The sequence below is a fragment of the Tamandua tetradactyla genome, chromosome 9 (genome assembly GCF_023851605.1).
Source record: "Tamandua tetradactyla isolate mTamTet1 chromosome 9, mTamTet1.pri, whole genome shotgun sequence".
Taxonomy (NCBI): domain Eukaryota; kingdom Metazoa; phylum Chordata; class Mammalia; order Pilosa; family Myrmecophagidae; genus Tamandua; species Tamandua tetradactyla.
Genome location: NC_135335.1, coordinates 40,022,975 through 40,048,792, shown reverse-complemented (window position 1 = coordinate 40,048,792; position 25,818 = coordinate 40,022,975). Strand labels below are relative to the sequence as shown.

The 25,818-nt window shown below is 44.1% G+C and overlaps 1 protein-coding gene and 1 long non-coding RNA gene across 6 annotated transcripts in view; one reads left to right on the top strand and one right to left on the bottom strand.

The window, feature by feature from the left end:
• The window catches only part of SRGAP3 (SLIT-ROBO Rho GTPase activating protein 3), a 304,458-nt gene that overhangs the window by 149,768 nt on the left and 128,872 nt on the right, over positions 1-25,818 (bottom strand). For all 5 annotated transcript variants that reach the window (XM_077116674.1, XM_077116670.1, XM_077116673.1 and 2 more), the window contains exon 2: positions 24,170-24,362. In XM_077116674.1, the coding sequence (XP_076972789.1) occupies positions 24,170-24,362 (193 nt within the window). The remainder of the gene's footprint in view (positions 1-24,169; positions 24,363-25,818) is intronic.
• Positions 1-25,818, top strand: part of LOC143647043 (uncharacterized) — a 75,740-nt gene that overhangs the window by 11,889 nt on the left and 38,033 nt on the right. The window lies entirely within an intron of this gene.

Below are 25,818 nucleotides of genomic sequence, written 5' to 3'. Positions count from 1 at the left end.
GTCAGCAACATTTGCTACATTCACCTCTCCCTTCTGGGAAAAAGCTGCCTTCCCTGGGGCTAAGAAATACCAGACCAATTGTGTTTGAAATCCTTATATGATTTCTGGAACTTTGCAGTTGAAAGAACAAAAAATGGCCACATCGTCTCTCCTTCCCTGCCTCCCCTAACCCGTGGGGTCTCCTCAGGCTCTTAAACTTTTTGATCTTCCCCCCAGGGCTTAGCTTCTGTTTCTTGGCCTCTTGGAAACTAGGTTACTCGAGCCTTTGCATCTCCATAGTACCGGAGGAGAGGAGAGCCCGGAGGGTTCAGGTTCTGTGTTTGGGAGGAGGGATGAAGAAAAGCTGCGCAGACAGACAAATAAGCCTTTGTCAGGAATGATGGAGAGCTTCTTAGCACACTCTAGCTGGGTTTATGCTAAAACAGCAGTTTTCAAAGTAAGGTCCGCAGGCTAGCAATGTCAGCACCTCCAGGGAACTTGTCATAAATGCAGAGTACCAAGTCCCTCAAAATTGAGAACCACAGACATAAACCATTGTTTCCCAAAGCTTGGGATACTAAAGAAATGGGAGATGGTTCCAGCACCACTGACAGAATATTTGATTCTTTTCTATTCCTTACGAAAGCCTCAGTAAAAAATGCAAATACTGTCATCTCCAGGAAAGAAAAAGGAAGGGCAATTGAAAACCAAAACCAAACACCAAATCAATAATCCCATCTTGCCACATGGAGTATATGTCCTAGAGTTCTTGTTTTCTGACCCTGAGTTTTTCCCTTACTCCACTCCCCAGTGTAGGAAGGAGGCGTTGGAAAGGATCTGAAGGGGGAGAGACCTATCCACCAGCGGAGGGGGGTCAGCTCTAAGGCTCCCCCTAGGCTGGCCTTGCGGCACCCCTGCCCTTGAGTCTGAGCTACTTCTAGGAACTGGCCAAGGTTAAACTCTTGGAAACCCAGCCTCCTTCTAGCCATGTTTATAGACGGGGGCTTCTGCCAAGTCCCACTGCGACTCTATCATTTCCCCAAAGCCAAGCGGAAGTGCTGGGCCGTGCAGCCTGAGGCTTTCTGGGTTCTTACAGATACACACACACACACACACACACACACACACACACACACACACACACACTCCTCCCAATTCCTGGGGTTTGAGAAGAATAAGGGAAGAAGGACCACTTGACTGAAAGGAATCTTTCTGCCACCAACAAGAGCTAGAAATCTGTGTAGGCCAGAGGAATGTGAGAGCAGAGAATTCGGTTTAGATGGAAGAAGAAGAGACTGGCAGCTGTCTAAGGAAGAGGGAAGAAGGTGAAGCACTGGAAACTTGTGGCTGCAGGAGAAACGAACAGATTTTTCCTTCATGTATAGCATAAAGAAAGAGCCAGAACTCCGAGATCCAATCGTCCGGCCAGGACCACTCAGCACTTACCCTGCCAGACCCTTGGGTAGGCTCGAGCACACGAAGGAACCGTGACACAGACCTGCCCTGATGTGCTCACAGTCAAGGGACTGGGGCAGAAGGAAAGAATTACAGGGTAAGTGATACAGTGCTATACACACGTCAATGGGAGCATCAATTCTTCTTGAGAGGCGGGAGAAAGCCCTGCTCTCCTCTGTGCTCTCCACGTACAAGTCACACAATTTCCTGTGGTTTCATGCCGAGTTCCTTCCCCCCTGGGGTCTACACACGTGTTGTTCCCTTCACCTGGAATGCCTGAGCGCCTGCTCTTCCGGAGCCTGTCTCCTGTTCCTCTAGGTCTGAGCTCAATGATGCCTTCCTAGAGAGGACGCCACTGATCCCACAGTGTGGCTCCCTGAGCAGCAGCATCGGCCTCACTTGGGAACTTGTTGGAAGTTAAAGATACCAGGGCCACCCCAGCCCTACTGAATCAGAAACTCTAGGGGTGGTGCCCAGCATCTGGCATTTTTAACCAGCCTTCCAAGGGATTCTGATGTATACCCAAGCCTAAGAACCTCTGCTTTAGGCAGTTTCCATCCCTCACCCCTCACCCTACTGTAAGCTCACTGACACCAGGGACTGTTCTGTTTTATCTACCACACTGAGTGCCCAGAAACATGACTGACACATACATAGTAGATGTTACAGAAGAGAGACCCATGAGAGGAGGTCACATTTGTGCTGGGTCTTGAAGGATGAGGAGGAGTTTTCCAAATGGACAAAGGGGCAGACAGAGAATGAAATTGTATGGAAAGAACTATGGGTACAATACAGGGAAGTAGTGCAGCAGAGCTGGAATTCACTGTGTTAGGGGAGGATTGGTAGGATGTGAGATTAAGGAGACAGGCTGAGGGCTCAACTGTGAGGAGCACTGAACTACAGACTAAGGAGTCTGGACTTATCCTCTAGGCCACATGTTCTCAACCTAGACGACACACTAGAATCACCTGGGGAACTTTTACAAAGCACCAGGATCCAGGCCCTATCCAAGACAAACGAAATCAGAGTCTCTGGGGTAGCACCTTGATACTGGTATTTTAAAAATACTCCGTAGAAGAGTCTAATATGCAGTCAGTGTTTAGAATCCCTTCTTGTAGGCAGTGCGGAGTCATGAAATCACTGAAGCAGAGGTATGATCTAACCATGTGTGTTTTAGAAAGATTATTGGGGGCAACTTGGAAGATGGATGATTGGCTGGCTGGCTGCATGTGGCAAGGGACTGAAAGGAGAAGGACCAGTCAGGAAGTGATCTTAGTCCAGGAGAAGAAATGGTGAAGAGGCAGGGGGTGGCTATGTGGCCGTAGAAGGCTGGAATTGAGAAACTACTTAACAGGAGAGGACACAGTCTTGGAGACTGGAAGTAGAGAGAAGACGGAGAAGAGAGGAGTGGGTGGTGATTTTGAGGTTGGGTCTCAGGCAAATGGGTGGATGCTGCTGGCTTGAATCAAGAGAAAAACTGAAGGGGAGAAGTAGAATTGGGCAGGAAATACTTTTTTATTGCACTTGTCACTGCTACCTAAGTGGTGATAGAAATGGAAAGATTAAAGAAGAGAGGAGATAATTGAGCTGCTACCTAAATTACTTCAGGGGCTTAACTCAGCCTGGGATGCAGGAATTTGAGCAGCATCAGGGAATTAAATGTGTGAAATTTATGGAAGTCACAGCAAGAAGGTGAGTTTCAGAGTGAAGGAAAAAGGCAAGCAGTCTTGAAAAGGTGAGGAAGTACTGGGAGGGCTTGGGGTCTAATTAAGGTCACCAGTTAGGCCAGAGAGACCCCATAAGAGGAAAGGGCAGGAAGGGTAGTACTTTGCTCATCAGAGGCTGTGGGCTAGGAGCAAAGCCTCTGAGACAGACCTCTAGGTGGAGGCAGCACGTGGGGAGCGAGGGGAGAGAGTCCAAAGCAGTCCTGCTGGGAAGACTGCAGGTCTTGGTTCAGTCAGGCTTTCATTCATTCATGTGTCACCCTGTGTGGGTTCCGGGCACTGAGTGAGGTGCTGTGCATGCTGCTCACTTGAGTGGGGGAGACACACAAGGAAGCAGAAAGAGATCAAACAGCCGCCCACATGCAGTGCTGGGAGGGGGCAGGAGGCTAGGGTGTGGAGGAGATGTGCCTCACCCAGATTCGGTGGTGAGGATCCTGGAGGAAGCACTTTCTAGGCTGAAAACTAAGAGGGAGATAGTGCCTGAGAGGGAAGAGCTTTCTAGGTGGAGAAATACAACAAGCAAAGGTCCAGAGAAAGGCAGGAGGGAGCAGGTTGGAGAGCTGAATGGAGCTGAGGGACTCAGGCATGGGATTCTGGGATGGAGATGGGAATGAGAAATGAGGTTGGAAAATTCAGCAAAGGCCACATTGCAAAAGGTCTTTAGGGCCCGTTAAAGAGTTGAGCTTTGTCCTAAGGTAAATGGGGAGCAGCTGAAGGGCTTAAAGCTGGGGAGTGAAAGGGTAAAACTACATTTTCAAACCCTCATTCTGGCTACCCTGTAGAGGATGGGCTTGCAAGGGCCATAGAAATTGAGGGATTCAAAAATTTCCCAGGTGGTAAAGTGACTAGATTTGGAGATTGAATGGATGGGGATTGGGAGGGAGAAGAAAAAAAGAGAGATGCCCAGGATAACTCCTAAATGCTCTGATTTGGGCCCCCGGAAGAGAAGAGGCATTATTGAGTGGGTGGGCAGGAGGGGAGATGATGAGTTCAATTTGAACATGATGAGTCTATAGGACTGTGGAGCATCAGATGGAGGTATCTGGGCTAGAGATACAGGTATGGAAGCCAGCACAAAGTACTTGGATGTATATTTGAGACCATGAAATGATAGGGAGCACTTAAAAGACGTACACACTTCCACATGGCAGAAAAGGCAAACAGCCAGAGGGCCTAGAAAGGCTGGAGGCAGAGCGCATGGCAGGTCCAAGCCACTGTGGCTCCTTCCTCCCTTCTTGGTTACCTGGAAAAGGACTAGGCCCTGCCTGGGGTGGTACAATGTGCTAACCTGTCCTCAGCAAAGATGGTGTTCCATGTCAAGGATGGTCATCCAACCAACAGGCCCATGCTCTTGGCTGTCCCAGCATTGCAGGACAGGTAGTTCTACTCTCTCCATGTTCCCCCAGCATGGCTCCTCTCCCGTGGAGCATCTCATTTGTAGAATAAAAGATAGGGTGAACTGGGTCATCCCTGGCAAGAGGCTGGGGGGAGCGGACTGCCCCACAGGACGCTGGCTTTTGTGGCCTTGGGCACACAAGGACCAGACTCTCACCAGGTCAGAAAGCAAAGGGAAGTTGGTCAGAACCAGGGTCATAGATGGCACCCAGCATGGTGAAAAAGAAATACCCCTGGACTTGAGGATGGGTTTCCGCTCAGTGTCTGCCATACTGGCTCTGTGACTTTGTATAAGTTACACAACCCCTCTGGCCTGACTACTCAAATCACATTGTTAACCCCAGAGTTAAACACCAGAAAGCCGCTCCATGGTCATTCATTCAGTAGTTCATTCATTCGATGAATTTGCGCTGAATATTTAGTACAGAACAGGCCCCACAGACACAACTTTGAGCATCATCAGACATGGGACCTGCTCCCATGGAGCACAGAGAACAATAGGAGAGACAGACATTCCTGGAGGGATCCCACAAATGCATGTAAAGTTACAACTACTGAAGGCACTAGAGTGGAGAGGGGCACATAACAAAGGGATCTGAGAGCCCAAAACAATGGGGCTTGACCTGATTGGAGCAGGGGGCACAGAAGTGTCCCTGAGGAGGGAACATTAAGCTGAGCTCTGAAGGAAGAGATGGAGAGAGCTGGAGTACCAGGCACAGGGAACAGAATGGGCAAAGGCTCATGGTGGGGGGATGGAGTTGGTGCATTTAAGGAATTGAATAAAGGTGAGTATGGCTAGACCCAGGAAACAAGTTGGAAGAGGGAGAGGGTACCGGGTGAGACTAGAGGGTCTGCTAAGACCTTGTGGGCTCTGTGAGTGTAGAGACCTCCAGTTCCATTCCCTACCAGGTAAGAGGCATCCAGGCCGCAGATGGCAGAGCTGGACACTGGCCTTCAGGGGCCTTCAGACTCTGCTCTTCCTCTTTTTAAATTTATTTTTATTTATTTTTTAACTTTTGTTATTGCATAGTATAGCATTTATACAAAGCAAAGAAATAAAAAAGCAATAGTTTTCGAAGCACTCTTCAAAAAGTACTTACAGGATACCAGCATTTGTCATGGGCTACCATACCATCCTCTCAATAGTTTTCCTTCTAGCTGCTCCAGAATATAGGAGGCTAGAGGGCTTAAACACTTGATCATCACAATTGACTTTTTTCCTTCTTTTTTTGTGAAAAAATAACACATATACAAAAAAGCTATATATTTCAAAGCACAGCACCACAATTAGTTGTAGAGCATATTTCAGAGTTTGACATGTTTTACTTCTAACTGTTCTAAAATACTGGAGACTAAAAGAGATCTCAATTGAATGATTCGTTCATATTCATTTGTTAAATCCTATCTTCCACGTATAACTCCATCATAACCTTTGATCTTTCCATCCCTCTCTTTACAGGTGTTTGGGCTATGGCAGTTCTAAATTTTTTATATTGGAAGGGTCTGTCACTGATATGGGGTAGGGAAATGGAACTATCTGATGTTCTGGAGAGGCTGGGCAAGGTTTCAGGACTTCTCTGGGACACATCTGGAGGCTGTAGGTTTCTGGAAAGTCACTCCAGTGCCTGAAACCCTTGTGGAATCCTATACCTTGCCCTAGGTGTTCCTTAGGATTGGCTGGAATGGTCCTGGCTGGGGTTTGGCAGGTTATGATAGGTAGCAAGGTCTAACTGAAGCTTGCATAAGAGCAACCTCCAGAGTAGCCTCTTGACTCTACTTGAACTCTCTCTGCCACTGATACTTTATTAGTTACACTTCTTTTCCCTCTTTTGGTCAGGATGGATTTGTTGATCCCACGATGCAGGTCTGGATTCATCCCTGGGAGTCATCTCCCATGTCACCAGGGAGACTTTCACCCCTGGATTGTCATGTCCCACATAGGGGGAAGCCTGCCCTTCCTTTTTAAAAGTGGAATTCCTTTGACTTGGTATTGTATAATAAAGAATTTAGTCCCCCTTTGTCCCTGCTTCCTGGGAGATACCCTCCAAATCCTTGGAGTCTCCCAGTACAAGTGTCTTTGTTATTCAGGGTGCGTCCCAGCCCCAATAACCACCCCCGATAGTTTACACTGACAAGCTAGCTCAGGGTGCCACAGCCATGCAAGAAAGACCAACCCTGTGATTAGAGGGCAGGGACTTTGAGCCAGGTGATATCAACCCAACCTCCCGGGAGGGCAGGGAGAGGGACTGGAGATCAAATTCAACCACGTAGGCATTGATCCAGCCAATCATGCCTATGCAATTAAACCCCAATCAAAACTCTGGACACCAAAGTACAAGTAACTTCCCTGGTGGGTAACACACGTTGGTGTGCTGGGAGGGTAACATATCCTGACTCCACGGGGGGAGGACACCAGAAGCTTCATGCTTGAGACCCTCCTAGACCTTGCCCTATGAGTCTCTTCTTTTCATGGTGCTGATTTGTATCTTTTTCTGCTAAAACAAAACTGTAATGATAATATAGTGCTTTCCTGAGTTCTGTGAGTTGTTCTAGCAAACTACTGAGTCCAAGGGAGTCCTAGGAACCCCTGAATTTGTACCCAGTCAGTCAGAAGCCTGGGTAGCCTGGGGAGTCCCAGGATTGTGGCTGGTGTCTGAAGTGGGGGCAGTCTTGGAGAGTGTGCCCTTACCCTGTGGAGTCTGTACTACCTCTGGTTAGGCTAGAGTCAGAATTACGTTGTACCTGAAATCCAGACCAATGGCCATTTTTGCTCGCTGAAGCCCCACTTTTGGGACAGATGTCAAAATGAACTTGTGCTGGGAGATTTCTCCTCTAAGGCACTTTTTTTTTTCTTTTAAAATGTGTCATTTATTATAGACAAGCTTGAATGACCATATAACCAATTTCAGAAACATTATTGACGCAGAGGGAAACATTTTAGAAAGCTACATAAGAAACTGTTAGTGGTTACCTATGGGGAAAAGGGAGGAAGGAAGCCTTTACTTTTCATTTTATATCTTTTTTGTGCTATTTTAATTTTTAAGCTATATGCATATTTTATATTTAATAGAATTTCAGTGGACATTGTCCAGACAAAGAGTTTATGGGTTGTTTGCTCTCTTTTTTGAATTTTTTTTTAATTAATAAAACCAATCAACATACAAACGCAAACATTCTTAACATATGAACATTCCATACTTGGTGTACAATCAATGGCTCACAATATCATCACATGGTTGTATATTCATCACAGTGATCATTTCTCAGAACATTTACATCACTCCAGAAAAAGAAATAAAAAGAAAAAACTCACACACTCCATACCCCTTACCCCTCCTTCTCACTGACCACTAGTCTTTCCTCTCCCTAATTTATTTTAATATTTGTTCCCCTATTATTTATTTATTTTTAAATCCATATTTTTTACTCATCTGTCCATACTGTAGATAAAAAGAGAATCAGAACAAAGTTTTCACAATCACACAGTCACTTTGCAAAAGCTATATCATTATACAATCATCTTAAAGAGACATGGCTACTGGAACACAGCCCTACAGTTTCAGGTACTTCCCTTTAGCCTCTCTAATACATCTTAAACTAAAAAGGGGATATCTATATAAGGCATAAGAATAACCTCCAGGATAATCTCTCAACTCTATTTGAAATCTCTCAGCCACTGACACTTTATTTTGTCTCATTTCTCTCTTCCTCCTTTAAGTCCAGGTTTTCTCAATCCCTTGATGCTGAGTCCCAGCTCTAAGGCACATTTTGAGTGGGTTTTCTACTTTTCCAATCTTGCAACCAAGTGTGCTCCCAGCAGGCAAACGCTGCTGAGCTAAGATGTAATGTAAGAACTTTCACATATATGTTTCTTCTTATTTTATGGCCAGAAAATAGCAATGAAATTTTCTGGTGAGTCACAGCTTTCTTTCTTTGGCCAGTGAGCTGGGTAAGAGGCTCCAAGAGAAGGCAGCTAGAGGAGGGAGCTGTCTGCCAGGCAGGCCAGCTGAGGCTTCGCCAAGCTGATGAGTTGGGAAAATGAAATCAACAGTGAGCCAGCTTCTCTAGCTTCTCAGCTGGGGGTAGGAAAATTCCACTTGGCAAACAGAACCCATTTCCAGGCCTGCAGAGCCCAACACTGCAGATAAATCCAAATCCACAGTCCTGGGATCTGGGTGCCTCTGGGAGGGCATCACACTCCTGCAGCACATGCTATCCCCAAGATGCCCAAGTCCCTGCTTCTGGCTTCCCGCTCCCTTCCTGGATGTTCTCAGGTTTTACCCTGGGCTAGCCTGGGCTGCTGCTAGCTGAAAATGACTACTTCAATTAGTTCCAGAGCCAGAAAGTGCCATCTAAGTGCTCCAAAACAGAATTTGAAATTCACTGCACTTGCTTGTAGCATGAATCTTTAATTATACAAATGTCTTTGCACCCTTCCTTGGCCCAGAGCAGAATCCAATTCATTCATTCATTCACTTTTCTAATATTTTTAGTATCTGCTATGTGCTGGGCCCTGTGCTAGTCACTGAGGATTAGAAAGTTGTCTAGGATGTGGCTTGGAAAAGCTCAGAATCTAGGAGAAGAAATGAACATATTCCAAGAATTTCTATGGCTATTGGGGAGGACATCTTCAGCTGAAGTGATAGAAATACTGACTTCAGACTGGCTTAAGCAAAAATGAGAATGTAGTCATCAAAAAATGTAAAAGAATTGGGGGTAGTGGGCCTCAGGCATAGCTGGATCCAGGGACCCCAAGGATGTCATCAGGACCTGGTCCTACTCTCTCCATCCCTTGGCTCTGCTTTTCTCTCTCTGTGTTGGTTTCGCTCTCAGACAAGCCCTCTCCAGACTAGAATACCCTGTCAGCAATTCCGGTAGAAGGAGCTTGTCCCAGGTAGTTCATCAAAAGTCTTACTGGATGGACCCAGGTTACACTCAACCCTAAAGCTTTGTGGCCAGGATGATGCGATATTGGTCACAGGCTTGTATAACTCAGGAATGGTTTTCCAGAGTAATATCTGGATGTTGTTATCAAAAAAGGAGAGGAGATGCTAAGCAGATAAGAGTAACGAATGTCTACTCTGATGCCATGGACGGTCTGGGATCACAGAGAAATGACTGAGTGAGTGAATAACTCCTCCTTTGGGTAAGAGAGGAATTTGCACTGGGCCTTGGAGCGCACATAAGAGTTTGCAGGGGGAGAAGGTGGCAATGGGAAGAGGAAAACCAACATGTGTTCAATAACAACAAAAAAGAAAGAAAACTGCATCCATATGTGCTAGTCTTTGGTTTTTTCCAACGACCTGGTGAAGAGTTGGTGGTAATGAGGAAAATGATCATAATAATCATTATTACATGATGGGTTTAATGCCAGTGCATCATATGAATTATATCATTTAATCTTTAAAGCACCACCGTGGGGTAGGTATTATCAACCCCATTTTACAGATAAGGAAAGAAAAGGTTTAACTTCCCAGGTTCACCCGCTGGCGAGGGGCAGCCCTGGTAGTTGAACCTCAGTATTTTGACTCCATAACACCCCGGCATGGGCAAGCAGAACCTGCCTGTCCAGGTGACTTGATGTACGATGCAATCCTTCCCCTTTGGAATTACTTTGTCCCATGCTGCCATCAGCCACAGGTGGCTTCTAAGTCAGTGGATTTCTTCTACCACGAAGAGGTGTCCCTTCACTGACGTCTTGAACCAACCTGTCTGCCGCAGTCCCTTCCTCTCCTCCCATGTGGACTGGAATTGGCCCAGGCCGAAGCCCTAGGTCAAGTTCTTCCTCTCTCACCAGAATAGCCGCTCTGCTTCCCATCTGGCCTTCCCATCCCAGCAATCACTTCACCAGCCTGCTTCAAACTTCCATTCGCCTTGACTCGAGGCTCTTCATGAGCTGCCTTCTTACCACGGCTGCCTCCTTTTCCACCTCTGCTCTAACTCACCTCTGCTCCAGCTCAACAGATCTTCTTTCCCGTCCACGAACAACCCACGTCCTGACTTCACACCTTCTCGCCCAGGCTTTCCTCTGCCTGGAGGATCCTCCCATCACCACCCTTTCTACCTGGCAAATTCCCATGTGTACTTCAGGAGTTGCGCCATTCCTGCATGCCAGCATACTTCATATTTCCCTGTTAATTGTCTTTTTTTTTAGTAAAATAGCTGTATTTACAAAGGACCACCTACTCTTAAGAAAAAAGCATTATTTTCCATAAATAGAAGATAATAAAAACTAAATTAAAAGAAATCAAAGCAGCATTATTCCATCCTAGCTAGATGCTGATACCCAAGTCTGTTCTCTCTTTGTTGAAAAGGAGATCGGAAAGGTGGTGACAGCACACTAGTACCTAAGTGAGACTTTCTCCTTGTTGCCATCAGAAGGACTGAAAGAGCATTGAAAAGATTATACAATATATAACACTTCATTTGCCCTCAATGATCCTTCTCTCATTTGGGGGAACACTGATCTGGTCTGACCATGCATCATGCTACAAAAATGTTCTCCTAAAATTTCCACCTTTGTGTACACACCCCAACTGATAAGGAACTCGCTGCCCTCTAAGGGCACCCTTTCATTGGTGACAGCTCTGGCTATTAGAATATTCTGAAAATTTAGGTGATGTCTGTTTCTCTAAAACTGCTAACCTAGGACTTTGTTTCCCTCCTTTGGCAGCTACAAAAAATAAGGTTTTTTCCCTTCATATATCTGAAGAAAGCAACTGGTAGTGTCTTGAACTTTTCATTTACTCATGAAGGGTTTTTTTTTTTTTTCCGATGGAGCTTCTTTTATATATCAGAGAGAGAGAGTGTGTGCTGTTGAAGCATAAAATTGAAATCAATGAAATCTAGAAAAGAAGGGAGAGACCAGCAGATGCTGCCATATAACTTGCCATGTGGCAGTGGAGCCAAGGATCACTGGCAGCCCATCTCAGGAAGAACGTATTGCTTTGATGATGCCTTGATTTGGATTTTTTCTCAGCCTCAAAACAGTAAGCTAATAAGTTCCTATTGTTCAAGCCAAACCATTTCATGATATTTGTTTTAAGCAGCCAAGAAATGGAAACACTTATATGAGATATCTAGAACACCCAAGGACAGTGTGGTCTGGACTACTGGGTGACCCTCAGCAAACACTAAACCAGCCCAGAGAAGTGAGAGAGCATCCCCAGAGTCATGCAGCTATTAGCAGTTCTGCATTTTGGAGTCAGATAAACGAAAATGAGAATCCTAGCTCTGCCACTTACCTGTTCTAGTCGTGGCCCTCCGGGAAAATTACTCAATTTTTCAAAACCTCAATTTTTTTTTCAACTAGAAAGATGGAGACAGTACCTGGCATGAAGATCACTGTGAAGGTTAAAAGAGATTAGGCATATAAATGTCTAGTAGAGTATCTGACACGACGAATATGGATGTGGTGGGGGTGTTTGAAATATCAAACAACCTGCACAGCACAGGCATTAAACATTCAGAGAAGAGCCCGATGGCACACTGCTGGGAGAATGTCAGCTCTGGGAAGTAGATAGCAGATGGAAGATGCCATTCCTAGTGTAATACTAGTTATAGTAATAGTTTTGGCTAAGAATGGAAATACGAGCCCCCCGGGAGGGCTTTCTCCATGATCCCTGTCTGATGCTGAGCAAGACTTCTAATTTTGAATCTATTGAACATTTATCTGTTCAATTTACACACTACAAAAGTGCTTCTCTACTTAGCATTAACCTAGAAGGCCAAGTATAAATTATACCATCTTTCTAGGGAAATGCTACGTCTGTGAAAAGCTGTGACATTTTATCCCCAATAAGGAGAATTTTCTTGACAATGTACTCAGTGACTCACTGAAATCCTCCCCCCACCTTCTCAGTGAAGCTGAAAGATGCTCAAATACCTCCTTTGCATAGGATATAGACATTACTCACTAACTGGCCAAGCAGCTCCCAACTCTTTCCAATTTCTGACTCTTCCCAAACATTTCAAACATATTTGAACAGAATTCCTTGTTACTTTTTTCACAGCTCTCCAAAAAGCAGCAACCCACACTTAACCCTCTGGATACGGCATTTTTATCAGGCACATTCCCTGAAAGGTGAAGGGTATCAAAACCAGAATGATTCATCAGTAGCAAAAGGTGGGAACCCACACGTCCATCCACAGATGACTGGATAAACAAAATGTGGCTAATGCCCAACTTGGCAGATGAACTCACTGCCTTCCTCCCTACATGGGACGTGACTCCCAGGGATGAGCTGAGACCTGGCATTGTGGGATTGAGAAAGCCTTCTTGACCAAAATGGGGAAAACAGAAAATGAAAGAAAATAGAATTTCAGTGGCTGAGAGATTTCAGAGTCGAGGGGTTATCCTGGAGGTTATTCTTACACATTATATACATATCCCTTTTTAGTTTATAGTGTATTGGAGTAACTAGAGGGAAGTATCTGAAACTGTTGAACTGTAATTCAATAGCCTTGGTTCTTGGAGACAACTGTATGACTATATAGCTTTGACAATGTGAGCGTATGATTGTAAAAACCTTGTGACTGACGCTCCGTTTTATCAAGGGTATGGACAGATGAGTCAAAAGAAATAAGGACAAAAAATAAATGGATAATAGTTGGAGATAAGAGGTTTAAAAAATTGGGTAGATTGCAATACTAATGGTCAATGAGAGGGAGGAATAAAGAGTATGGGATGTATGTTTTTTTCTCTTGTCTTTTTATTTCTTTTTCTAGAGCAATGAAAATGTTCTGAAAATGATCATAATGATGAATACACAACTATGTGATGATATTGTGAGCCATTGACTGCATATTTTGGCTGGACTTTACGGTACATGAAAATATCTCAATAAAAATATTTTTAAAAAGATTTTTTATATGCGGTTATTGGAATATTATTCAGCAATGAAAAGGCAGGAAGTTCTGATACATGCTACATGGATGAGCCTTGAAGATGCCATGGTAAGTGAAATAAGCTAGACACAAAAGGACATTATTATATGATCTCACTTACATGAGATATCTAGAATAGACAAAATCATAGATACAGAAAGTAGTTTAAACATTGCCAGGGCCAGGGGGAAGGGAGAAGAGGAAGCTATTACTTAATGGAAAGAGAGTTTCTGTTTGGGGTAATGAAAAGTGTTGGTAACAGATATTGGTGATGGTAGCAAAGCACTGTGAATGTAATTAATGCCACCGATTGTTCCCTTCAAAATAAAGTGGAAATTATTATATTCTTCCATTTTATATATTATATTCATATATAATGCATTCTTATGCATTATATAGATATCTCTTTTTAGTTAATGGTGCATTGGAATTGCTATAGAAGGGGGCCCTGTCACCACAGACACTGTTTAAGTGGAACACTTGTATTTCAGAGAATAATCTCACAATTGTCTAAAACAGAGCTTTTCATGATGTATGCAATGCTACAGCTTTTACAACGTGACTGTGTGATTGTGGAAAACTCGTGTTTGCTGCTCCTTTTATCTACATCATGGACAGATGACAAAAAATATGGATAAAAAATCAAATAATAGGGGGAAGAAAGGTTAACAAATATGGATAAAAAATCAAATAATAGGGGAAGAAAGGTTAACATAAATTGAATAGATGGAAATATTAATGGTCAATGAGAGGGAGGGGTAAGGGGCATGGTATATATGAGTTTTTTCTTTTTTCTTTCTTTTGCTGAAGAGATGCAAATATTCAAAAATGATCATGGTAATGAATACACAATTGTGATGACTTTGTGAGCCAGTGATTGTACACCATGTATAGAATGTTTATATGTGAAGAATGTTTGTATGTTATTTGTAAGGTTTACAATAAAAAATATTTAAAAATTTAAAAAAAACTTTTTTTTCAAACTGGGTCTCAAGGAAACTGGTATTGTAAAATGTTAATAAACATTGTTGGAGAAGTGGGGTTCTGTGGTCAAGTAGCTTCCAGAAAGAAGTCAGCGGGTATATTTACTGCAAAACTTCTCAGAGCCTTCCATGTACTAACATGTACCAGGAGTAATCTAAGGGGGGATGGAGAGAGCAGTGGTTCTCAAACCTCACTGCCTTTTAAACCAAACATCTCAAAGTATGGGTGTTCCAAGGAACATTTTTTAAAATGCTTATCTTAGTCCCAGAAAAATCTCTGGTTTCATGGATCTAATCAACTTGTTTGGAGGAGAATATTCCCAAATCCAGAGAGGAAAGTTTTAAATCCCATGTGTGCCGCCCTCCCCGCGATGCTCCTGCCCTTGCTCAGGAAGGTTCCCAGCTTTAGGCCTTCAAAAGGAAAAGCCAAGCTCAGTTTAGGCCTGCTTTAGAAAGGGCAATGACTATGGCTTTTACACTGGTGAAGGGTCTGGAAGGCCAGACCAGCCTGAAAGTGAATTGTAAACAGTTTATAATCTAAAAAGTCATCATACTGTAGTCTCACAAGCAGTGCGGACAATCAAAGCTATAGGTTGAGCCCCCAGACTTGGGGTTTGCTCATAGGAAACTTAACCCCACAAAGGATAGGTCAAGCCTACTTAAAATTAGGCCTAAGAGTCACCCCCAGGAGAACCGCTTTTGTTGCTCAGATGTGGCCTTTCTCCCCAGTCAACACAACAAGCAAACTCATCACCCTCCCCCTGTCTACGTGGGACATGACTCCCAGGGGTGTGGACCTTCCTGGCAACGTGGGACAGAAATCCTGGAATGAGCTGAGACTCAGCATCAAGGGATTGAGAAAACCTTCTCAACCAAAAGGGGGAAGGGTGAAATGAGACAAAATAAAGTGTCAATGGCTGAGAGATTCCAAACAGAGTCGAGAGGTTATCCTGGAGGTTATTCTCACGCATTAAATAGATATCACCTTGTTATTCAAGATGTAATGGAGAGGCTGGAGGGAGCTGCCTGAAAATGTAGAGTTGTGTTCCAGTAGCCATGTTTCTTGAAGATGATTGTATAATGATATAGCTTTCACAGTGTGACTGTGTGATTGTGAAAACCTTGTGTCTGATGCTCCTTTTATCTATCTTGTCAACAGACGAGTAAAACATATGGAATAAAGATGAATAAAAGGGGGAACAAATGTTAAAATAAATTTAGAGTGAAATGCTGGTGATCGGTGAGGGGAAGGGGTGGGGAGTATGGAATGTATGGGGAAAAAAAAGTGATCATACTGGAGGCTCTTAAATTGGAATGGGGATCAGAATCCCCGAGAGGCAGGAATTTCTGATCAGGCAAGTGGAGTGCGAGACCCCAGATCCTGCACGACTAATGCACTCCCAAAGGGCAGTGATTCTGTTGGGGGTGGGGAAGAGAAGTGTCCATACTTTGGCAACCGGTGCTCTAGCCTTCTTCTGGTCCCAATTCCCCAGACAGAGAGAGCGGTGTAAAATCCACATTCTGTCCTCCCATCCACATTGCACCAGACACAAGAGTGGATGACCCTTCCCCTTGATGGCCTCACCAAGCTGCTTAGGCAGCCAGAAGACAAATGTGCCTCTTTCCTCCCTCCCAGCCACCCGCAGCAACTCTAATCACCACTTGACAGTCATCCATTCATCCATTCATTCATTCACTCATTTATTAAACAAACATTTCACAAGTGTCAACCATGTGCCAAATTTTGTGTAAGGACCCCAGGCCCACAGCCACCATCCCTGCTGTGATGGCTAACTTCAAGTGTCAACTTGAGTGGTTATGGTGTCCAGTCATTTGGTGAAACACTGGCCTACATATTGCTATATGAGTATTTCAGAGATGAGATTAGCATCTACAATTAGTTAGCTTTAAGTAAGGAGACCACCCTCTTATCAGCTGGAGGCTTTAAGAGCAAAGAACTTGGGATTCCAGGAATCAGAAGAAATTCCACCTCAAGACTATATCCTCTACTTTCTCTGAATCTTCAGTCTGTCAGTTTCTCCTAAGAAATTCAGAATCAGCACTTCAATATCACTCTTACCAGAATTTCCAGCCCTGCTGACCCACCCTGAAAAATTCAGACTTGCCAGACCTCATAACTGTATGAATCAATTACTTAAAATAAATCTCTTAACATACACATATAAATATACATACATATTTATAGGTATATGCATATATCCTGTTGATTCCATTTCCTTGGAGAACCCTGACTAATACTGCCATCTCAGAGCTTATGGTCCAGTGCTTAGTCAAAAAGTCAAGTAAACAAGCAAATCCAACACCAGGTGTTAGCTTTTGCCTCCACTCCCCTTCCCCAAATCCTTCCCGTCTCAGGTCAGAAATGGGAGATATCCTGGATTCCTCTCTTTTGTTCAGTTCTGCATCCAATAGATTTCCCAGCATCTACCCCATCTGCTCTGATACACCCAGATCTGCCTGGAGAGTTACCACCACTCCAGGTCAATTCTTGCACCCTCCAATCCAGAGCAACCATTTAGGAAAATAAATCAGATTAAGCTCCTCCCTACTTAGAATGTCACCATGGCTATCCCCTCCCCTCATACACTGGCCTCTCTTCCCCTCACACATTTATCATGGCTGCTACTTCTCACCTTTCAGGTCTCAGCTCCAAAACCACTTCCTCCAGAAGCCTGCCCTGACTGCCAATCAAGCTCTGTAAAGCTGAGCTAGGTCTGTGATTGCTTTAATCAACAGAATACAGGGGAGTAACCCTAGGCCCATTCCCAGCCTAGCCAGTAAGAGGACTTCAGCTTCCAGCTGGCTCTTGCAGAGCCCTGAGCTACTGTCAGAAGTTTGTCACCCAGATGGTAAAATCCAAGCTGAGCGGCTCTGATAGTACATGGATGAAAAAGAGTCCCAGCTGAGTCCAGCCATCCCTCCATCCCCACCGAAGCTGCTGGCTTGAGAGGAAAGTTGTTTTGGAACCTCCGGAACAGACCAGCCACCATCTGATTATCATTGAATGATTCTAATCATTGCTGTGCAAAGCAGAAAAATTGCCCAGCTGAGTCCTGTCCAAACTCCTGGCCCACAAATTCATGAAAAACATTAAGCTTTGGGGTAATGCTGCTATGCAACAACAGATAACCAGAACATGCAGCATTATGTTTGTATCCATCATAGCAGCATTAGATTGCAATTTGTCTTTCTCTTATGCCTTATTTATCACTTGTCTCCATGAGATAATAAATTACACCATGGCAGGAACCAAGTCCATCTTGTCCACCATTGTAAATCCAGGATCTGGCATGGGGCAGGTGCTCAATAGATATTGGTTGAATAAACAAATAAATAAGTACAGAGCATGACCAGTACATTTATGAGGGTGCCAGGTCAAAATCAAGGAAGGTTTCCATAGGAAACGACCTCTAATGGCTGACACTGAAAGCCAAGTAGATGACAATGTTCAGAGAGCATAGCCACAGGGATTGGGGGCCCTGCCCCAAATCCCAGGCATTCCCCGAGCCACGGCCTCGCCTCTCAAGAGAATGTGCAATATCTGAGGGCAAGGACTGTGTCTCATTAATCTTTTTATCTTTAGAACATGCTCCAGGAAAATGAGACCCTTGGTACACACATTTCAAAGAAATGAATAACTGCATGGCTTCTGGGGAAGAGAAGCCTGAGCCAGAAACCAGGAACTCCAGAATTTCTAGCTTAACAGCTCTGTCGGTAAAATAAGCCACTAGACCTTCTCCATGGCTACTTCCCTGAGTTAACCTAAGAATTCTAGGAGAGTCAAGATACCAGAATATTTTGAAAATGGCTTGTTAAAATAGAAATATGTGATGTTAGAATAGAAACATGTGATGGCATTGTTCTCTAAATGTTCAGGCTGCCTCAGAGTCATCATTTGAGCCCTTCTTTGAGTAATGTGCCAGGTAGAATGCAGCCAAGGTGCGACTGGCCCTCCACACAGCACCTCCTGGGCAGCTGTAGGCTTTTCCATTGCCCATGTGGATGGGGAACAGCTGTAGCCTATTGCCCTTAAAAAGAAGTGACCCAAACAGCATGGTATTGGCATAAAGATAGATATATCGACCAATGGAATCGAATAGAGTGCTCAGATATAGACCCTCTCATCTATGGACATTTGATCTTTGATAAGGCAGTCAAGCCAACTCACCTGGGACAGAACAGTCTCTTCAATAAATGGTGCCTAGAGAACTGGATATCCATATGCAAAAGAACGAAAGAGGATCCATATCTCACACCCTATACAAAAGTTAATTCAAAATGGATCAAAGATCTAAACATTAGGTCTAAGACCATAAAACAGTTAGAGGAAAATGTAGGGAGATATCTTATGAAACTTACAATTGGAGGCGATTTTATGGACCTTAAACCTAAAGCAAGAGCACTGAAGAAGGAAATAAATAAATGGGAGCTCCTCAAAATTAAACACTTTTGTGCATCAAAGAACTTCATCAAGAAAGTAGAAAGACAGCCTACACAATGGGAGACAATATTTGGAAATGACATATCAGATAAAGGTCTAGTATCCAGAATTTATAAAGAGATTGTTCAACTCAACAACAAAAGGACAGCCAACCCAATTACAAAATGGGAAAAAGACTTGAACAGACACCTCTCAGAAGAGGAAATACAAATGGCCAAGAGGCACATGAAGAGATGCTCAATGTCCCTGGCCATTAGAGAAATGCAAATCAAAACCACAATGAGATATCATCTCACACCCACCAGAATGGCCATTATCAACAAAACAGAAAATGACAAGTGCTGGAGAGGATGCGGAGAAAGAGGCACACTTATCCACTGTTGGTGGGAATGTCAAAGGGTGCAACCACTGTGGAAGGCAGTTTGGCGGTTCCTCAAAAAGCTGAATATAGAATTGCCATACGACCCAGCAATACCATTGCTGGGTCTCTACTCAAAGGACTTAAGGACAAAGACACAAACGGACATTTGCACACCAGTGTTTATAGCAGCGTTATTTACAATTGCAAAGAGATGGAAACAGCCAAAATGTCCATCAACAGAAGAATGGCTAAACAAACTGTGGTATATATATACGATGGAATATTATGCAGCTTTAAGACAGGATAAACTTATGAAGCATGTAATAACATGGATGGACCTAGAGAACATTATGCTGAGTGAGTCTAGCCAAAAACTAAAGGACAAATACTGTATGGTCCCACTGATGGGAACCGACATTCGAGAATAAACTTGGAATATGTCATTGGTAACAGAGTCCAGCAGGAGTTAGAAATGGGGTAAGATAATGGGTAATTGCAGCTGAAGGGATACAGACTGTGCAACAGGACTAGATACAAAAACTCAAAAATGGACAGCACAATAATACCTAATTGTAAAGTAGTCATGTTAAAACACTGAATGAAGCTGCATCTGAGCTATAGGTTTTTTTTGTTTTTTTTTTAACTATTATTATTACTTTTATTTTTTTTCTCTATATTAACATTCTATATCTTTTTCTGTTGTGTTGCTAGTTCTTCTAAACCGATGCAAATGTACTAAGAAACGATGATCATGCATCTATGTGATGATGTTAAGAATTACTGATAACATGTAGAATGGTATGATTTCTAAATGTTGGGTTAATTTCTTTTTTTCCATTAATTAATAATAAATAAATAAATAAAAAAGAAGTGACCCCCAAAATAAAAAGGGCTTTTGCTTGACTGGGCTCTGAGTCAAGGGATCTGAATTTCCCTCCCAGCTCTGCCACTAATTCACTGTTAAATCTCAGAAAGTAATTTCCTCTCCAACCCAAACCTTTCAACCAGGCTGTACATTAGAGACAAAGCAAATCCCCTTCTTTCCCTCCTACCCTTTCATGAACCTTCCTTCTACTCTTTCATCTCTGCCCAGCACTTGGTCCACTGATGGAGGAATAAAATGATAATACCTCGGGATCTGAGAGGCTACTTGGCCAACAGATGGGCACTCTTAAATGACATCTCTGTAAGATTTCAAGACAAGGCCTCTCAGGACAGCCAGGACAAAGGACCCAGAGCGTAGCACAATCCCCAGGCACTGAGCTCCAAGGAAGAGGTAGTCAGGGGTCAACACTGGTTGGTCTTGAGGTCAAAGGGTGAATCTAGCCTGCCCCTAGAGGCTCTCTGCTTCCAAAAACCACTCGGGGCTCTGCATCACATTTGCATGGCACAGAGGACCTTCTCCAGCTGCACGGGCTGTCCAGGGCCGACAGCCTAATTAGACTTTCATGGTGTGTCAGGCAGCCTGATTGGCCCGACTGCCAGCTGCGGCCCCCGTTCCGTCTGGAGGCTTCTGTTAATGAACCCATGAGGGGCTGGCTGAGCTCATTACAGGCAACGCAAGGGATCAGGGGACGCCCCCACCAGCCCCCTGTCTAGCCTTCCCCCTACTTTTACACTGAGGATGGGAAGAGCACTGATTCCAAATCAAGAGGAAGGAGAGAGGCAGGAGACGAGGCTCCACACCACACACACAGTGTAGCTGGAGTGGCCCAGGGTATGGTGGCTCCAGTGATGGCTCAACCAGAGATATGGGTTTCTGTGTGTGTGTGTCTGGAGGTATCCAGGTACACTGCTCAGATTCCTCGGCTGCTCTGAGTTTGAACCTAAGTCCTTTCTTGTTTCAGGAGTGGGAGATGAGAGTGAAAGTTTCAAGTCCAAATCTCTCTCTTTCCGATCACTGGCCATGGACATGTTTGGACAAGTTTTTTTCTTAAAGTATCAACTTTAAAACGGGGTAGTAATACCCTACACAAAGTAAGCCTTCAGTTAATGCACTCAGTAAATTGTTACTGATCTTGTTACTATCACATCAGTCCTGCCAGCAGTCCGAGCAGCGTCTCCTTGGGGACCCGGCCGCCTCCTTCAGCCCTGGGGAGCCCACCAGCCGCCTGCTGGGCTCAGGCCCAACTCCTGGGACTCCAAGGGCTGTTGGAAAAGCCCAACTCCTGGGACTCCAAGGGCTGTTAGAAAAGCCCAGGCCAGGGAAAAGCCCAGCACGTCCAAGGATGGTCCAACATCCTGCCAGGCCAACTGGCGCTGCAGAGGAGCTCCCGGCCCTTCTTGGTGCTTATACTCTTAGGGCTATTATTTAAAGAGAATGAAACCAAACTAACTTCTATGAGTCAGGAGAAAAAATATTTGACTATCATTCTGATTTTCCCAGGAACACTGCTACTCTTGAATTCAAACAGACTTCCCCAGAATTCATCATTCTTGTGTACTTATGAGAAAAGCATGAGAGGTCCAAATGGAGGGACATTCTACAAAATACCAGTACTCTTCAAAACTGTCAACATTATCAAAAACAAGGAAAGCCTGAAAACATGATAACTAAACGTAAAGTGGGATCCTGGGACAGAAAATGGACATTAAGGAAAATGTGAGAAACTCTGAATAAAATGCGGACGTTAACTAACAATGATGTATCAACATTGGGACAGTGTACCATACTAATCTCTGATGTGAACATAGGGGGAAATGGGTGTGGGTGTATGGGGACTTTACAATTTTCCAGTAAACATAAAACTGTTATAAAATAAAAAGTTTGCTTAAAAAGCACAAACAGGAATACACAACTATGTGATGATATTATAAGCCATTGATTGTGTGATATGTTTGGATTGTACGTGCATGGATATTTCACAATAAATATTTTTTTTTTTTTAAAAAGGGAAACATGTTGGAGTCCATCCTGGAATAAGCAGTCTGAAATCTCACAAGGAGTCTTATTTATTTATTTTGCACAGGCAGGTACTGGGAATCAAACCCGGGTCCCCTGCATGGCAGGCGAGAACTCTGCCTGCTGAGCCACCGTGCCCCATTTGGAGTCATTTTTATACGTTAAATGCAATATACTGTAGAAACGTCAATAGTATGACCTATGTGAGGTCTACTTATACATCTGTGGGTATTGAGCATTGTTTTCTTGCTGTCATTCTTTTCATTTCATGGCAATTTTTTTTGTCATAATAGAAATTGTTATATTTTATATTATTTATTTTTGAGAATGAGCATTTAAGTTAAACATTCGGTCCTTTTTAAAATCATATTATAAAGTATTATTTTGTAAGATTAAAAAAAAAAAGGCAAAAATAGAGCGAACACCTGCCAAAGGTCCCGTGCCAAGAATAAACAGATCATACACAAATGTTTGGGTTCGGGTGGAAAAAATTAAATTCCCAGCAATTTTTAAAAATGAAAAGATGGTTGAGAAAAGATGCTGATATGCGAATAGCAATTGCTTCTGGGTGGTGGGACTATGACATTTTTTTCCCCTCCTAATTTTCTGTATTTCCAAAATTATATGCATTTTACTTTTATTATTTAAAAAACACAACTTTTCTTTAAAAACTATATTAGAAGGCAGGCCACAGTGGCTCAGCAGTCAGAGTTCTCGCCTGCCATGTTAGAGACCTGGGTTCGATTCCTGGTGCCTGCCCATGAAAAAAATAAAATAAAAATAATGAAAACTATTTTAGGAAAATGAGATTGTATGTATGAAATGGTCTAGACAGTGCTTGAGAAGATGTTATTAAAAGGAGTTCCCTCCTGCCGTGAAAGTTTGAAGAAACAAGACTGGATAAAAAAAAAAGTATGTTAATTTGCAAACACATAATACTTTCTTTTGCCCTTTAATAAAGTAATTTCTTCCATTCACCTGTCAAGAGAAGAAGGCACACAATGGAGCATTTAAATGCAGTGGCAAAGACTACAGGGCATGTTCAGGGGGTTTTTCAAGGACGAGAGCTCCTTGGCCAGAGTGGAACACAAAAATGTAGAAAGAAGACAGGCTTGGACTGAGAGGAGGAGGAGGGGGTCAGCTGGAGGAAGCAAGAGTTGGTCTTCTGAAGTTGAGGGTCAGTCACTAGAGAGATGAGCCAAGGAGGAGAGGAAAGTCCAGAAAGGGTGGCCAGAGCTGTGTGGGGTGTGTTTATGGGGCAGGGGGAAGGCATGATGTGGAGCCCTGCATGGTGGACACAGTCCCTCCTGCTTACACTTGAGCTGACTGGACCCCGTGAGAGGTCAGACCACAGGTTTTGTGGCTGGAGGATGCAGAACCTGCCAGGTCAGTGTCCAAGCAGACAGAGCCAAGTGGAGCAGGTGGCAAGAGAAAGACTGCATGAACTCAGAGCATGAGGAGTGACAAATTAGGACATGGGAGGGTTTGTGCTTCGGTACCAGGGGGTAAATGAGGCAGGGAAACAGCCCGGGCACCGATCCACCAGGGCAGTAGGGAAAAGGGACGGTGTAAGTATCACTTCCATGAAGAATTTCTAAGGTGATTGTGCTAAAGGAATTCAGAAGTGGCCTGGCTGACTTCCCCAGGTAAAAGAGAACCGAATGGAGACAAGATGTCCTGAAAGGTGGTGGGGACTCATCTGGGCACAAATAGAGGTTAGCTCGGTGCCCAGTGCTTGGTAAGGTGACATTCATAACAACAATGTGTGAGCACTTACTGTAATATGAACTTTTCTTGGATTATTCATTTATTCTCTACAGCAACCTTATGCATAGAAGGTTCCATCTTCACTTTACATGTGAAAAAGATTGAGCTTGGAGATCTAAGTAACTTACAGACACAGGGCCTTAAAGATGAATCATCGGCCTCCAATGCATCCTTGTTTCCTTTCTGCTTTACCATCAACTGCCCACTCACCCCGGCACTGCCTCCCACCTCCCCACACCCCTGGCCCCTTCTCACTTGAACTGATGTTCCCGGGAGCTGCGGATTTTAGAGGAGAAACGCTCGGCCAGCTTCTCCAGGCTGCGGGAGTACTCGAGCTCAATCTCAGCTTTCCTGCGGAAAAACTCCTGGAGGTCCTGAAGCAGCTGCAGTCGTGACTCGGATTGCTGCTCCAGGCATTTGAACTGTTCCACCAGCTGCGTACGGATCTCTGCGGACAGAGGCAAGGAATGGGGCAGCATTAAGCTAGTGGAGGAGAAAGCAATGGGACCCAACCAGCTGATCCATCGCCGCCAGCCTGGGCATCGCAATTCGAGCTACCCCCCTCCCCACCCTTCACTTTTATTCCCAAAGCCTCTTGAGCCTTGTCAGAGATGGAACCTTGGCGGGGCACTAGCACACAGCCTGGGCACATAGCTGCCCCTTCCACACAGTCTAAGCCAGTGTTTCCCAGACTTGAATCATTGCATGTCGCCACCACAATTTTGGCCATAGCCACATACCACCAGCGTTATTATTTCTTTCATATGATCTAGTAAATTGACTTACTTTTCTTACTGAAATGAATTGATTTAGAACGAAAAGTTTTCTATCTCTACCGTAAGGGGAAGACTATGGAACCACTAGCCATCCTGGTAAATCGAAAATTGATTTGATGAAAGCAAACATTTTGTAAAATTCTATCTAGAGCCTGCTGCTTCCCTAAGGCCTAAAGCCAAGCTGTGTGCTTTTTTATCAACAAAAGGAAAATGGCTGACTCAGAAGCATTAAAGACTTTCTCCAGATGTAATCAGGACTGAGAGAGGGCTGAGAGGGGATACATTTCCCTCTTGTATTTCAGTGTTCTATAATGCCTTATCTGTATTCCACTTTATTTAAATTATCTTGCGTTCCACGTATAAACACTGATCTCAGGCACCACCAGTGAAAAGTAGCCCACACATTAAGAAACACTGATTGATCAAACCAGATCAGTACAACCAGGACAAAAGTTCAAACGCTGGGGGTGACAGTTAAAAAGACACAGCGAATCCCAATAATCCCAGCCAATCCAGTTTTAAAGCCTGCATTGCTGTCGCTGCTGCCACCCACCCCCACCTCCACACACTCACTTCTCGGGACATCCCACAGTCTGCTCATCAGATCAGTCTCCCCAAAAGCACTCTGCTCCCACCACCTCCTTGCTCAAACACATCCCACATCTCCCCTCTGCCTGAGTATTAAATCCAACTCCTTAACGGAATTCAAGGCCATCCATCATCCAGGCCAAAACTTCACTTCTCAGCTAACTCTCCAAACCGTTCAAACCTATCCTTGAAATGGCAAATCCCACCTCCACAAACCTGCACAAATAAATGGTGGCCAGCATCAACTCAGCATTCTTCCTAGAAATAATCTTCAAATTGGGGTAGATCTACCCCAGGAGAACATGAAGCATTCCCAAGGGGTGTGCAGGCAGGGCACATTCTAAGAGAAGCAACTTTCAGATCCCCAGCTTCATTTCACAGTCATTTCTAAAACTGCTTTGCCTGAGAAAGTGCCTCAGTCTAGGGCCACAATCGCCCTCCTTTCCCACATCCCTCTTCACAGTGGTGTTTCTCCCTCTTTGCAGAAGACCAACCTCTCACTCATCCAGAATCTATGGTGCAGTGCCAAAGTGTCAAAAT